At 34.5% G+C, this 16,944-nt stretch overlaps 1 protein-coding gene across 2 annotated transcripts in view; it reads left to right on the top strand.

Moving 5' to 3' along the window:
• The window catches only part of MYCBP2 (MYC binding protein 2), a 267,214-nt gene that overhangs the window by 141,276 nt on the left and 108,994 nt on the right, over positions 1 to 16,944 (top strand). For both annotated transcript variants that reach the window (XM_040266905.1, XM_040266904.1), the window contains 7 exons: positions 946 to 1,138; positions 1,633 to 1,907; positions 5,565 to 5,786; positions 8,888 to 9,079; positions 11,240 to 11,446; positions 12,300 to 12,431; positions 14,430 to 14,608. In XM_040266905.1, the coding sequence (XP_040122839.1) occupies positions 946 to 1,138; positions 1,633 to 1,907; positions 5,565 to 5,786; positions 8,888 to 9,079; positions 11,240 to 11,446; positions 12,300 to 12,431; positions 14,430 to 14,608 (1,400 nt within the window). The remainder of the gene's footprint in view (positions 1 to 945; positions 1,139 to 1,632; positions 1,908 to 5,564; positions 5,787 to 8,887; positions 9,080 to 11,239; positions 11,447 to 12,299; positions 12,432 to 14,429; positions 14,609 to 16,944) is intronic.

Genomic DNA, 16,944 nt, shown 5'->3' with positions numbered 1-16,944 from the left:
GAAATTTTCTTTCCTGAATAGTTTTGATCCTTGGTCTGTTGAATCTGCAGGTATGAAACCTTTGAATACAGAGGGTTGGTTTTATATTCATGTCTGTACATACATGTCTTTGATACATACTTCTATGAATATTTCTAGTGGAAGTGGGCTCATTTAAATTTGGATATATCAAGTCAAATACACCTTCCAATAGAAGTTGTGCTTTGAATAAGGAACTCTTAAGAGTTTTGGCTCCTTGGTTCCTTGACATCCTTTCAGTATTAAGATCTGTTTGGTATCTTTTGATCCAATAAGTATCTTTGCCTTTGTTACATCTTTTTCAGTGATCTCCTTTTTTTGTGTGCCTGGAAATTCTTTCATATTAACGTCTAAGTGGTTTTGTGGTCATTAGGTAATTGTAATTGTAATCTTTGTAGAATAAATTTATTCATTCATTTCTTTAAAAACTTAAACTACAAACCTTTATTCTTGGTACTGTCACACCAGAGAACTGAGATTTGGTAGAGATGAGATTTACTTTGAGATTCGTGTCATATCCATCATCATATAAGCATCATAAAACCTGCAGGCCAACTGGAATGGCAAACTATGCTCACCACCCTAAACCCATATTCTAGAATTTTTGAAGATCCAAATAAGTGTTTTTTGTATTTCATAGTCAATTTTAATTTCCTTTTAACTTGTTTATCAAGATTTGGCTATAGTTTGTATTATAAAATTTAATATGTAGACATAGAGTAAATTATTTTTTATTTTTGTCAAGCTTCAAAGATGTTCCTAATGGTCATTTAATAAATGAACTAATAGAATGTCTGTTATTTGGGTTACTGAAACTCAGTAGAAACTTAAAGATTAACTTTTCAAGTTGAATGTCATCTTTCCATTTGAGTCAACCTGTGGTACAATTTAAACTAATTGGTATCTGTTTTTCATATTCTGGATTAGGAATGTTTTGAGTCATTGTTGAGTATTCTTCACTGGAGCTGGACCACCTTAGTCTTAGGAGTTGAAGAACTTAGAGGATTAAAAGGATTCCAGTTTACAGCTACGCTTCTAGATTTAGAGAGACTGCGCTTTGTGGGAACCTGTTGTCTGAGGTTATTGCGTGTCTATACCTGTGAAATTTACCCAGTGTCAGGTATGATGCATTTTTTTTTTAATGACCTAAGGGGAAACAATGTTTTGAGACATTTAGGAGGTTTGCATAGGGATTACCATGAGTTTAAAATCCCCAACTGCCTTTATTTAACCTGCTCCTGAGTTGAGTGGAAAAGGTTGGCTTGTTGTGATGCTCATATTTACTTATAAACAATATAATAGATTACATGTCATTCTGATAACAAAAGTCACATTAGGCTAAAGTTAACTACTCTAATAAAGTGTTATTTTAAACGGATTCTGTCAAATTGGAATATTTTGAATGACTGATTTGGACTTACATGCTGCAACCACTACAAGTTTTTTTGCCCTAATTTAGATTAAAAAAAAAATACTTTTGGACCAACATGTGATCTCTCTTGTTTCACTTCTAGGTTATGAAGAGCCATATAGGAAGTTACTTGAAATTTATTGAGTGTTTCCATGCATGTTTTTTATCCTAATTAATTATTTATCTGCTTTCTCCTCTTAAAGCTACAGGAAAAGCTGTTGTAGAAGAAACTAGCAAATTAGCAGAATGTATTGGAAAAACCAGAACTTTGTTAAGAAAAATTTTGTCCGAAGGAGTTGACCACTGCATGGTGAAACTGGATAATGATCCCCAAGGATATCTCAGTCAACCCTTGAGTCTCCTAGAAGCTGTCCTTCAGGAGTGTCATAATACGTTCACTGCCTGTTTCCATTCTTTCTATCCAACTCCTGCCTTACAATGGGCTTGCCTTTGTGACCTACTGAATTGTTTGGATCAGGTAATTTTAAGTTTGTAAAATGTCAGCTGAAAATATGGAGAAGGCAATGGCAACCCACTCCAGTACTCTTGCCTGGAAAATCCCATGAACAGAGGAGCCTGGTAGGCTGCAGTCCATGGGGTTGCTGAGAGTTGGGCATGACTCAGCGACTTCACTTTCACTTTTCACTTTCATGCATTGGAGAAGGAAATGGCAACCCACTCCAGTATTCTTGCCTGGAGAATCCCAAGGACAGAGGAGCCTGGTAGGCTGCTGTCTATGGGGTCACACAGAGTCGGACACAACTGAAGCGACTTAGTAGCAGCAGCAGCTGAAAATATGATATATTACTTAAAACTTTTCAAAGAAAATACATTTCAGTTGCCTTAGCCTTTCTCTTGTATAAAAGGTAAATTAGGAAATCGGTTTGGTATGTGTGGCTTAAATAATCAAAGTTAAACAAAACTTTCTATTTGCTTTATCCTTTCTCAGTTATAGAATTGGCAAGCACATTGTACAGATGCTGGGTTGCTTTTCGAATCTATGAGTGAGCATGTGTGTGAGAGCACCGGCAGCTTATGGTAGCTCCTGCCACTCCCGTATCTCCGGAACAGTCAGGAGAGGGACTGTGAATGGCTTTGCATGCTAATGCCATTCATTCACTCATGAGGGAACTGCAGCTCTAATAAAAGTGTGTGCCTCAAATTAGTTTCAGACACCTGAGCAGAATACTGGCAGAACTAAAAGGAGAAGTAAATCACGTTGATAGTTGGTAACTATGCATAATTATTAGAACATAGAACTCTTTCAGTAATTAATAGAACCACTGGACAACAGAATCAGTTCAGATACAGAAGAACTGATATTTACAGAATAGAATGTGCAGGTTCAATGTACATATTCTTTTAAGTATACACGTTATGTTCACAGAGGTAGATTGTATGCTAGGCCACAAAATAAGTCTTAGTATATTTTATCAGATGAAGATCTTAAGGTGTTTTCAAACCACAGTAGAATTAAATTCAAAATTAAATGTAAAATATATCAAGGAAAACACCAAATATTTGGAAAGTAGGCAACACTTCTGAGTAACCAGCAAATCAAAGAAGAATTCCAAAGGAAATTAGACATTTTCACAATGGAGATAAAAATATAGCACAGTTTGTGAGAAGTAGCCAGTGTGTTGCTTGGAGAAAAATTTATACTTTTATTATTTTTAGTAGCAAAAAAGAAAAGTTTAACATCAGTGATCTAAATCTCTACTTTAAGAAGCTAGAAAGATCAAATCAAACCCAATGTAAGAAGAAAGTAATAAAGATAAAGGAATGAAATAAAAAAGTTAAACATCAAAATCAATGAAATAGAAAATAGAGAAGATTAGAAAGTCAAAAGTTGGTTCTTTGAAAATAAAATTTTTAAATTCCTAGAAGTCTGAGAGATGAGAGAGAAAGAAAAAACCAAAAATACCATTATCAGGAATGAAATTAGAAATATACCTATATATCCAACAGACATTAAAATATTATAAGGGAATATTATAAACAGTTTTATACCAACAAATTATCACTTTAGATAAAGTATACAAATTTCTTGAAAATTACAACTTAATGAGAATTGGCACAATAAGAAATAAAATAATCTGAATGTTTTTATGTCCATTAAAAAAATTGAATTATTTAAAATTTTACCACAAAGAAAACCCTAGACCCAGATATTATCATTGATGAAGTCTACTAAACATAAAGGAAAGAAATGACTTTACAAACTTTCAGAAAATATAGGAGGCAACACTCCCAAACTCGTATCCTGATACTAAAACCTGACAAGGATTGTGAAAGAAAAAATATTATAGACAAATATACTTAGAAAGATGGATATTAACAATATTATCAACTCAAATCCAGCAATATAAAATGTGTATTATTATACCAACTGGAGTTTATATTAGAAATGCAAGGTTAGTTTTGCTTTTAAAAATTAATGTAATTGATATTTACAAGCATATTAACTGAATGGAGAAACAAAACTGTATGATCCTCTCAGTCGATACACGAAAAGTATTTGACAATTATCCCTTACTCACTGATGAAAACTCAACAAATACCAGTCTACTAAAAGATGCTTATAAAAAAATCTGCATCTAATATCTTACTTAATGGGGGAATACTGGTTGCTCCCCCAAGTTTGGGAACAAGGCACAAGGCGTCTGTTGTACACACTTCTGCTTACCTTTGTACTGGAAGTTCTGGCATTACCAACGCCTCCTCCCCCAGCACCACCAAAAAATTCACTGTCAGAAGCAGGGCATCCTTGTGGAGTTAAAAAGGTTATTCTGGTGATGAGATTTGGGTAGGCAACTTTGTTTTCATTTTATTATTTTTTTAACTATTTTCATATTGAATTTATATTCACTGGACTTAAAAAAGTTTTATTTCATTGTTGTGAGAACACCTAACATGAAATGTATCCTCCTGATACATTTTGAGTGTACAATGCACTATTGTTTACTACAGATATAATGTTGTACGGCAGATCCCTAGCACTTATTCATCGTTCATAATTGAACCTTTATACCTGTTGAACATCAGTTCTCCATTTCCTCTCCCTTCAGCCCGACAGCCAACATTCTGTTCTCTGCTTTTGTGAGTCTGACAGTTTTAAATTCCTCAAAAAAGTAGAATCATGTAGTATTTATCTTTCTGTGACTGGCTTATTTCACTTAGTCTAACGTCCTCCACGTTCATCCCTGCCATGGAGCAGGGTAATGTCTTTTACTACTTACTTTCCTGGGGTAGGGTTATTGCCTGGATCATTGCACAACTTAATTACTCTTTCACTGTCTCAGCCTGCCCATTCTAACCTGGTTGTTGTTGCTACTGAGCAGGCTAACTTTAACAAACATTGTCTTAACATATAGAAACTTGCTTTGCTTTCAGCTAGACTTTGTAACACAAATACTTTATGAACTAAGTACGATGTACACAACTTTTGTGAATTGTGAATAAAATATGTATTATAGCAGTTGGAGTTTATTTTAGAAATGCAAGGTTAGTTTTACATTTAAAAATTAATGTAATTGATACTTGAGTTGCTATTACAAGCATATTAACTGATTGGAGAGACAAAACTGTGTGATCCTCTGTATAGCCTGCATATCCTATGTTGATAAGTTTTTAATACTTTTTTATAAAATCTTGCCAAGTGTGATAAATTTTCTGAATAAACTGTGTAATAAGATGACATAATTTTGTGATCTTAGTGAAATGGCTGCTGCAGCGGCGTAAAAACATTAAGCTACATTAACATGAGGTAGATATCTTCTTATAGTAGCACCAACTGACAAGTTAAGTCATTTATTATTTGAGGGAAATGGTTTCAGTGCTTGTTACTGGAAATAACTTTCACTGTATACTAACTGGGACCTTTATGAAATCACTTTTGAGAAATTGTACTAGAGAGGACTGTGATTCTGAGGGTCTACAAATATATAAATAGTACAGGAAGCTGATTTTTCTCAGCTGTATTTAGTTATTTTCCAGCTTCATTGTGTAGTAATTTAAACAGTTGTGCTTAAAAGCATTGATAATAATAGTGTATTATCCTATAACCAGACAGAGTGACCTAGTGCTAGAAAATGTTGGTACGATTTAAGGTTGTTTGCCTTTTTGTTTTTAAAAGGATATCCAAGAGGCAAACTTCAAGACATCAAGTAGCCGACTCCTTGCAGCTGTGATGTCAGCTCTGTGTCACACGTCTGTTAAGCTGACTTCTATCTTCCCTATTGCATATGATGGAGAAGTATTGCTACGGTCAATTGTTAAACAAGTTAGCACAGAGAATGACTCCACACTGGTTCACCGATTTCCCCTTTTGGTAGCACATATGGAAAAACTCAGCCAGGTAGATATTTTTCTGAAATATCATCCATATGAAGTAATAAAACTAAATAGAAACATACTTAGCTTGGTGCTTATTCTTCTGCATAGGTAAGTATATTTACCAAATAATGAGTTTTGCAAGAAGAGTTAAAATTAAGAAGAAATTTTTCTCATGTTTATCTGTAAATGAGCAGTCTTTTTTCTCTTAATTTTTAATTTTAAATGATCCCTAACCTATACAAAATATGATAAACTTATATAAATTCTTGTGTATTTTTTTTTGTCAAACCATTTAAAAATTGCAGATACTATAAGCAAACTTTTACATTCCAAAATAATATTTTAGATTGCCAAGATAGAATTTTAGGGAAATAGATAAGTTTTAAAACATTTTTTCTACAACAATTTAGTATGTTAAAATAAGTATTATAAAACAATAGTCATAGGAAACATTACTTAGTCATTGCTTCTGGTTTATGAGAAAGCATTGTGGAGAAAAAATTAAGTATGCATGGAAACCATGTATAGTTACTAGAAGTTGATGAGAAGGAATTTTTAAAGGGAAAAAAGGGTATAAAATAGAACAGTTATACCAATTATTGTACAGTAGTTTTCTAGTGACTGAAGCAACAGAAAAATTATGAGAAAAATTTCAGTGACATAGAGAAACAAAATAGAACAATAGTGGAATGGGAAGCAAATTTGCACCTTGGCAAGATCCCATAGAAGTAATGGAAACAAATATAAAGGACTTTTAGAGAGTAAGCCAACCTGGGAAATTTTTCAGTCTTAACTAGTAATTAAATGTGGATGAAAGTTCTATGATGGTATCAATATATTTGTAAAATATCAGGAAAAATAATTTTTTGCTTTTATAATATCCTATGCTGGTAAGACTGTGAGGAAACCACTAATAGATGTTTTGTAGCATTGTGTAGTGTAAGTAATCCTTTTCTGTCAACCTTTTAGCAAGTATTTATCATGTACCTACTATTTGTTAGGCATTTATTAGGTACTAGTTGAGACGAGAATTAAGATAAATACAGCTCTTGAATTGAGGACCCATAAACTGGAAGGGTATTTTTAAAAAATAAGTTGTTAATTCAGTAGTATGTGTGATGAATATTTGCAAAGGAAATTACCTGAGGAAGTAACTGAAAGACTAAAGCTATATATATATATATATATATATATATTATTAAAAGGAAAAGTGAGTAGCTTAGAGCCTTAAATGTCCATCATTAAGTGAAATAATTGAATTTGGATATGTCAACTTTATAAAATATGGTTCTATCTGTCATTAAAAATAACTTTACATTTAATATCAAGGCAGATGTTTGTTAAGTTTTTAAAATAAAGTAAAAAAATCAAGGTATATAGACACACCCTGATGACAAACTATGTAAAATATGTATGCAAAAACATACATCTTTTGGAAGAGAATACTAGAAGTAAAGATAATGTTTGTGTGATAAAGTTATGGATAAGCTTTGTTTTTCTTTTGGGATTCCCTTTAGTGTTGCAGTGTTTTCCTTAAAAGTGTAGTAAAACTTCAGGATATTAAAAGCTTTTTAGAACTACTAACATTTGGTAATTATTGAAATTAATTGCATATTCACATATCTATTAATCTGTGACAATATATACTGATAAGTATATTTTGCTTTTTAATGGATAATATAGAATTCTACCATTTGGGAATAGCATAATATAATCATTCAATACTTTTCCTCTATATAAATATATTTAGATTTTTCCCAGTATTTCAATATTTTAAACAGTGCTGCTGAAAATATCATTGACTAAATTTTTATTTATATACACAGTGATTTTTCCAGAATAAATCTTAAAGTGTGGAAAAATTTTCAGTCAAGGAAAATATGTTAAGATTTTGCTACCAACTGCCAAAATGCCTTCTAGAAAGCTAATGTCAGCTTGCATCTCCCAACACTAGTGAATAAGAGTTCCCTTTTTCTAAAATTTTAGTGGCTAGTAATGTGCTTTTTTATATATATTTATATATCCTTTAACTAAAATAAATTGACACTCGACTCCATGTTAAGATTTTATGGGAAGTTTCTTACATTAATCTTTTAATTACTAGTTAGAAACTAAGTGGATGTAACTAGATAAATGCACTCCACGCATCCCCCATGCCCCACCCCCCAAAGAAAGCCCTTCTGGAATACTGACTATCGAGTAACTGTTGGAAATTGAGTTTTATCCAAAGTTAAGTTTCTGAGATGTTCCCAGAAAGTAAAGATTTTGGAGAATGAAAGCCATGAAAACTTAATTACTTAAGATACTGACCTAAATGTTATGGTAATTTTATTCAGAGATAGTAGAAATAATTTAAAGATTGAAGAATATCTTTAAGTGACTATTTTTAGCCTAAGATTAGACATTAATAAAGTATGAGAGAAAGATTGTGCATATTGTTGAGGGTGCTTCATCTTTTCTCCTTTTTCCTGGAAAAAAGTATTTTCCCACTGGTCTTTAATGGGACTAATTTCTTATTTTGAAAGTTTTTCATTGGTAGGGGTGGAAATTTCTTCTTCACTTCTGAAATCAAATATATTAAGAATTGTAAAACTGCACAATGTATTGTACAGTTCCATATGTTTGTCCTATACATGTACAGAAATAATTTTATTAGAAAATATTATATAGACTATTGCTCAATTGCTTTGCCTTTAAATCAGTAGTCATTAGATTATTTCATACTGGGAATTATTTCATATCAGAAATAATTATCTCAGTTTGGAATTTTGTCCTGCAGAAATAGCTTTTTAAATAGGAAGAGGTTTTTTTTCTCTGTCATATATGATTGTTAGTGAAAAGTCAAATAAGAGGGTAAGTGAAAATGACTCAAGGTTAATGAAAGCACAGACATTTTGTAAATGTGTGGTACTTTTATGATATCTAGAGACTGATAATTTGAGAAAGGACTTCTACATGAAAAGTAGACACAGTGAGCCCACATACAGCTGGATGCATACATAAATGAAGACTCAAGTCTGGGCTTTAAAGGTGTCTTCTAGAAAACAATATTTTGCAGCTGAGTACTCAGGTGAAGGAAAATAAAGCAATTATCTGGGAACTTTTTCTTTTCATGTGTCACAGAATGAAGAGAATATCTCTGGGATGACAAGCTTCCGTGAAGTTCTGGAGAAAATGCTGGTAATTGTGGTGCTCCCCGTCAGAAACAGCCTGAGGAGAGAAAATGAGCTCTTCTCCTCCCACCTGGTCTCCAACACCTGCGGGTTGCTGGCCAGCATTGTCAGTGAACTGACCGCGTCTGCCCTGGGATCTGAGGTGAGGTTCTATTCTGATACTGGATAATGAGGACATGTTTCAGCACTCCACATTGTTCCTTTTTTTTTTTTTACCCCCCATGTATTTTGGCTTCATAGAAACTAATTTTCATCAAGAAAATAGTTTCAAGCTGGCTTGTCCCTTTTTTTTTCAATTTTTATTCCCCACCCCCACTTCCTTACACCTCCTCTCTGCTCTTCCTCGCTTCCTCCCTCTCAGCGGTTTACCCGGGATGCTGCACTAATACAAAGTATACCATTTCCCCTTAACTGCCTCATTGCACAGCCCACCACCATGGCCTAGTGAAAGCAGAAATAGTTTTCATTGCTGGGTAATGGGAAGTAGACGTAAGACTACTAATGATGAGTGTGTGGTGTGGAAAATGTGAAGAGATGCAGCCTTAGCTCTGCTCACTTGGTTAACCGTAGACAAACACATGCGTAAAATGGGGATAATAATAATTTTTATATTATCTTATAATTATTATCTTTATGTTATTACACAGGTTAAAGAAACCTGTATCACAAAGGTTTCTTTTTTTTAATTGTAGCAAATTACACAACAAAAAGAATTATCATTTAGTCATGTTTATGTGTACAGTTCAGTGGTATTAAGTGGAGTCACCTTGTTGTACAGCTATTGTTATCACAAAGTCTTTAAAGGATCAAATATTAATATGTTTGAGAAAACTACATTGAAACATCTTTAAAGTGCCTTTACATTTTTTTAAGTAATTATTTTTCACCCTTTCACTGTCCTGCTCACTGTTTTATAATTCATCTAAACGTTTTGACTGAATTTGGTGAACGTTTCTATTTTTTCTCTGAAAAAGTAGACAGTAGACATTGGTTTTATGTCATAATGTGAAGTACGTTGTATCATTCAAATGACTGTTTAATAACCATTATGTACTCAGTGACCCCAAGTCTCTGGTTTCTTGCCAAGGAATGTCTTTGCTCTATTTTAATTTTATAATTCTTAGTCTTTACTTTTTCTTACTCTCCGATTTATTTAAGAGTCTAATTTCACTTGATCCATTCAGTCTACACTCATTACTGATTCAGAGTGAGAGGTAAGTCTTTAGGATTTCTAAATGATTACACACATCTGAGCAGATTTCAGTATCTCACCCTGGTTGAGGTGGTGAAGCCCTTGTCAGAACATTTTAATTTTCCTTTTCACTTGTTCATTCAGCCTGTAATAAACTACCCTCCTATACTATTATAGACCTTGGATGGAAGTTTATAGTGCGTTGGTCCCCAGAATACATTGATTCCTCAGAAATTTACTATCTAGTAATCAATCTCCTATGAACTTACTTTTTCAATAGGAAAGCCCAAAATTTCAAGTGCCTAATTCACAACCTTGGGAGTTTCTAAAGGTCCTGACTTAGATATCCATATTTTTTTCTTTCTCAGAGGAGTTTGTAATGCCTGCTGGAATATTAAACTTAAATTTTTTCCTCTCGTAGCTCTTCCAAACTTCTGCAGCCAACGTTGATCAGAAATAGGCTCTGTAATTAAAAAGATAGTTTTGAACCAAAAATAAGTGCTTTCATCCTCCCTAATCAGAGTCTGTAATTAATGATGTAGTACTTGTGTGTATGTGTATTTTCCCATATTGACTACCAAGTTATTATGATATACATTAGTGATATTCAGACTTAAGGCATAGAACATTTTCTGCAATGGAGTCTTAGCTTGAAACTCACAGATAAGAGGAAGGATGGTCTGACTGAAAAGAGGAACCTCAGTCCACCTCTTTCTTGAATATTCATCTGTCCTAGAGTTCTGTGCAGCATAGTTTGAAAACTGTTGGTCTGAAAAATATTGGTATCTCTTTGCCAAGTGAGTGATAATTTGTTCACATGTTACGACTGTGATAACTTACAAGTTTATAGTTCTGACATTATAAATTAAGTGAAATGTATAATTTGACTAAAAAGACAGATAATATTGATTTGTGAATTTAGAGTGATATAGCCTGATTTTATTCCTGGTTAATCTCTTAATGGAATATATCTTTAGAGAGGTTTAAACCCTCTTGTTAAAGGTAGGTTATTTTACTGAACTCCTTAGAAACTTTTCGATAGTTTTGTTAAAGACATGTTAGTAATACTTAGGAACAGACTACTGATATTTTTACTTTTGTCATTTACAGGTTGACGGCCTTAATTCTCTCCACTCTGTTAAAGCCAGTGCTAACCGATTCACAAAGACAAGTCAGGGGAGAAGTTGGAACACCGGGAATGGGTCCCCAGATGCCATCTGTTTTTCGGTAGACAAGCCTGGAATAGTTGTGGTCGGTTTTTCTGTCTATGGAGGAGGTGGAATTCATGAATATGAATTAGAGGTGTTGGTTGATGATGTAAGTGCCACTCTTAGTATGCATTTGGGTGTGTGGGTTGTGTGTCAGGACATACATCATTATAATAGTGCAGTGGTCGAAAGCCAAATAGTACAGTTTAACAGATTAGTCATAGATGGGCAATGTTAGAGAAATTAAAAGGGAGCGATTCTTCTTGATTGTTTATGTACCATTTGGGTCGCTTCTGCTTCATGTTTTCTGCACTTCCAGGGAAGATTTTAAATGAAAATAAGAAATTATGTAACTAGGCCTCAGATTATAAATCTTGAGTAATTTCTTTTTTTTTACTATTATAATATTTCAGAAAACAAGAACAGTATTCAGACTGATATTATTACCCCTATCAGTGATTAAGGAGTTTTGTCAAGAGTGCTAATGGATGATTAATAGTAAAGAGTGTTGTTGGTTGAATTAGCTTTATATTGCTGTATCCACTATAGATTTTTTAAAGCACCTAAGTTTCATAAAGTGTTATTAAAATGAGATAAGTAGCATGTAAATCATTTGCTAATAAATAAGTCTGTTTGTATTTTGCTTCTCTTAAGCAGTTAATTCAGTTAATTATTTCCTTAAACTCTATAATTAGATATAGCATTCTGATGAAGAAGGGGAAATCATTTTAAGACAGTTGAGAAAAGCCTGTGTATGATATAATTTGCAGATAGTTCAGGAAATAAATACAAATGAATAGAGGACCAAAAATACTTTCTTTAGTATATATGGATGAATGCTAATGGATAATAATTTTATATGCAAGAAAATAGACTGCTTAGAAACAGTAATTGATTGTAAGTCAAAATTGTTCATTTAATGAAATTAAGAATATGTGCGGGCTTTGTTTTGTTTTAATTAGAGTGAGCATGCAGGGGATTCAACTCATTCTCACAGATGGACATCTCTAGAATTAGTCAAAGGAACTTACACGACAGATGATTCACCCAGTGATATAGCTGAAATCAGACTTGACAAAGTTGTTCCTTTAAAGGTAATTTTAACAATGTGTTTGGTTTGTAAATGGAATGTATTATTATGAGTTTATGTAAAAACAATGGTAAAAAGTTTCTGTGGTCCTTTAAATACAGTACTGATTGTATTCCTAATGTGTTACTGGGTTGTATTCTACTTATGCAAAAGGTTCTTAAAGTCTGATATAGTGGGAAGTAGCCGTAGGTTTTGGAGTCAAATAAACCTAGCTTTCAGATACTTGCTTTTCCCAATATTAGCTCTGAGATGTTGGACATGTCATCATTTGCCCACTCTGAGACTGATCTATAGGTTGGGAAGGATAATACCTCCATTGTAACATTCAGATTAAATTAAGAAATGGAGGAGAGTACTTGCCTCAGTGTCTAGCACAGTATAGAAATTCAATAAATACTAGTTCCTGTTTTTTCTTCTCTTATTGTGCGAGAACTCATTTAAAGAACAAATAGTGTTAACTATTAAAGCTATTATTATTGTATATAACTTAATTGTCTAGCAGTAAATAGCTATTAGGAAAATAAATTTTGCTTTATATTAAAGTAATAATAGAGTACTTCTGAATCCAACCATAATAATTTTCATTACACAGCTGAGTTTTGGATGAGGTAACTTAATTAGTTACTTCATCAAAAAGATACATGATACTAAAAAAACAAAAAACATCATTATGAAGTTTATGTCTTGAATTGTTAGGCACAAGTATCTATATCATATTTTTTTATACAAGTGAATCTTGTTTTGTCTTACAGATTTTTTTCCCCATGTTTGCCTCTCTCTTTGTGTCTGAATATCTCTCTTAAAATTATAATGAACTCATTATTGTATTTTTCCTATATTTAAAACAAGCTTAAAAGTTAAACTTAGCAAAGGAAAGTCTTAATTCATGTATTCAAAATGTTTTAATATGGCTAATATTCTTTACAGTGTGATTAAAAGCAGACACTAGAGTTACACTGTATTTAAATCCTACTTCCATCATTATTTACTAGTTGTGTGACTTTGGCAAATTATTTAACTTCTCTGTACCACATATTCCTCATCTGTAAAATAGGGGTAATAATGGTACTTAACCTTATGAGGCCATTTTAAGGATTAATTTAAGTAAATCACAGAAAGTATTCTGTTAAATAATAAACATCAGTAAGTGTTAATTATTATCCTGCTTGACTTAGTAAAAACTCATTTAACCAAATTGTGTATAAATATGACATTCTTTATACAGTTGGCCCTTGAACAATGTGGGAATTAGAGGCATTGACCCTTCTCACAGTGGAAAATCCAAGTATAACTTACAGTCAGCCTTTTTTATACCCACCTATGCTGGGTCTGCCAAACCTGTGGTTTTTCCAGTAGTCATGGACAGATGTGAGAGTTAGGCCATAAAGAAGGCTTGAGTGCCAAAGAATTGATGCTTTCAAACTGTGGTGCTGGAAAAGACTCTTGAGAGTCCCCTGCACAGCAAGGAGATCAAACCAGTCAATCCTAAAACGAAATCAACCCTGAATATTATCATTGGAAGGACTGATGTTGAAGCTGAAGCTCCAATATTTTGGCCACCTGATGTGAAGAGCCGACTCATTGGAAAAGACCCTGATGCTGGGCAAGATTGAAGGCAGGAGGAGAAGGGCACAGCAGAGGATGAGATGGTTGGATGGCATCATCAACTCAATGGACATGAATCTGAGCAAACTCCAAGAGATAGGAAGGATAGAGGAGCCTGCTGCAGTCCATGGCGTTGTAGAGAGTCAGACACAGCTTAGCAACTGAACAAAACAAAAATGCTGGTTACACATGTTTTGATTCAGCCAACCTTGGGTCGTGTAGTACTGTAGTATTTATTGTTGAAGAATATTCTGTGTAACAGACCCATGCAGTTCACACCCATGATGCTCAAGGGCCAAGTGTACTTGCCCAGTTTACAACTAGAGTTCATTTTATGTTAATATATCCTTGTACATTGTAAATAAGCATAAACATACTTTACATCTTTATCGTGAAGGAAAATGTTAAATATGCTGTGCGCCTGAGGAACTATGGCAGCCGCACAGCCAATGGAGATGGAGGAATGACCACGGTTCAGTGCCCTGATGGCGTGACGTTCACATTCAGTACATGCAGCTTGAGTAGTAATGGCACAAACCAAACCAGAGGACAGATTCCCCAGATACTCTACTACAGGTAGGTGTGTATGGAGATCAGGGAGCTAACTACACAACAGCAGCAGAACGTGTGCGTTTTACTACCAAGGTACAAGAAGCTAAATGGGCAGTGATAATTAAATTGCACAGTGTATCTTCTTTGCGCATGCTAATTTGTACAAAAACGTCTCATTTTAATGTATAAATTCAGTGTTTACTTTAAAATGTTCTTTGTCATTATTTCCTTTTGAAATGTTTATGTACAGGGTATGTATGCTTTTTGTTGTCCCTTTGATAGTTTTGTGGTCTGCATTTGTGGCCAAATTTTAATGGAATTTATTTATTTTAAATGCCAAAAGTTAATGAGGAAATCCACTCTGCCGAAGTGCCATTGTTACCTTGATCCAGCTATCCTTTCTGCAGAGTGTTTTGGTGTCTGTGAATCTAGTCCTTGCAGCCCTAGAGTGTATAATAAGGTATTTCTAATAATATGTTTAACAAAAACCATTCCTTATGTAAACAGTGAAAAACAGAATTACAATAATTTTGAGTTTAAAAAAACTTCTAAATACACATTTCTCACTGAGTCTACATTTTTCTTTTAACAACTGAGCTGGAACGACAGGTAGTCGTGAGTAACATTCATCACATTTGTCCTCAGTGTGACTTGACAGCAAATCACTGAAGTTGCCCAGAGGTTTCAGAGGCTTACTGCTCCCTTTTTCCTTCACAAACAATCGGGGGACACTGCCTTGGCAGTTAGGACACTTCTGTCCTAACTGCTTTCTGTCCTGAGGATCTGCTTTCTTTCTCTGTGTAAAATAGAATAGAAATAATGGGCACAAATAGCTCAATAGTGTCATGTTGCTGCTGACACACAAAAGCTTTCTAGTCCTTTCACTGTAATGAAAACCCTTTTCTGTTACATAGCCTTACAACAAACAGTACATTTTTCTCTCTGTCAGAGTGTAGACTAGAAACCACATCATGCGCTAAAGGTAAAAAAGATGGAGAGTCCCTTAAAAGCATCTGCTATCCAGAATTTATACATTATACAAAATGCAATGTTTATATTTTGATGTTTTCCACAAAGATTTAAGTATCCTTAGCTTTCATTTTTAGTTAATTAAGTTTTAAAAGATTAAAATCACTTAACTGTGAAAGCCGTGTTATTCTGATGTCTGCCAAGTCTGCATCTCTAGCTCCTAGCTCCTCTGAGCCCTGGAGTGAATATCCAGGCCCCTCTGAACTTCATCAGGGTGATGGTAAGGGAGATGGTGATTAGAGGTCCTGTGTCCTGAGCACTCCCTTTCTGCCATACGGTGCTCTGAGTGCTCGCCCTGTGTCAGTTCAGCCAGTCCTTGCAGGAACTCCATGGGGTGTGCAATTTCCTATCCCTCCTTTACAAATGAGGGACCTGAGGCCCGGAGTGACTCAGCAACTTGCTGCAATCACACTTTCAGTAAGCTATGGTCCTGGGATTTGTAGCCAGGAGACTGGACTGCCGGTGACCTACCTTTAACCACCGTACCACACACACATCCTCTCTGAGGCTGGCTAACAGGCATCTTGGTGAAACTCCCCCCGCATCCACAGGTCCCCATCCAGTGTTCCTCCCCATCCACAGGTGCAGCAGACACCTGGGGGGCATTCTTGATGTGTATCTTACCCTCACACTTTGCATCAGTAAGTCTTGGCCTAAATCTGACCTTTTCTCCCACTCCTGTCATTAACATCAAGCCCAAACCGTCTCCACCCCGACTTGAGTAACCACCTGGATAACTGGATTCAAGAGGAACTAGCCTCTAAACCAGTCTCTTTTCACTGAGCTCTCTTACCCTCTGTCCTATACCATGCAGCCAGGGTGACCTCAGCGAAATATAAATCCTGTCAAGTTTTTAGGTGAGCTCTTGCTCACCTTCCCCTCAAAGCTTCCTTTTCCCATTCCAGGATGAAATGTAAAGTCTTTACTCATGTGACCTGACTCTTGTTTACCTTACCCACCTGTCACCTTTCACTCTTTCTCCTTTCATTCTCGTCACACTTGTCTTCATTCTATTCCTTGATCTCACCCATCTTGTTCCTGTCTGAACCTTCATCTTACTGTTCTTTTGGCCTGACTACTCTTCTCCCAGTTCCTCCAGGTCTTTTTTTTAGAAAACACAGTTCAGGCCTTTGCTTAAATAGTGGTTCTGTCATGATGTTGTTTACTTAAAAAATAAAATAAAATAACTTTAAGCTCTTATGTGGCTTTTTCTTTGAAGCCCTATTATGCCTTGAAACTATATAGTTATACATTTACTGTTTTTTGACTTTAACTTTTTAAGCTTGTGATCCAGATGTGATTCCTAGAGTTAGATCATGTTTTACCCACTA

Source organism: Oryx dammah, unplaced genomic scaffold, assembly GCF_014754425.2.
Source record: "Oryx dammah isolate SB20612 unplaced genomic scaffold, SCBI_Odam_1.1 HiC_scaffold_24, whole genome shotgun sequence".
Lineage (NCBI taxonomy): Eukaryota > Metazoa > Chordata > Mammalia > Artiodactyla > Bovidae > Oryx > Oryx dammah.
The sequence above is the reverse complement of the archived record's forward strand: the minus strand, read 5'-3'. Positions and strand labels throughout refer to the sequence as shown.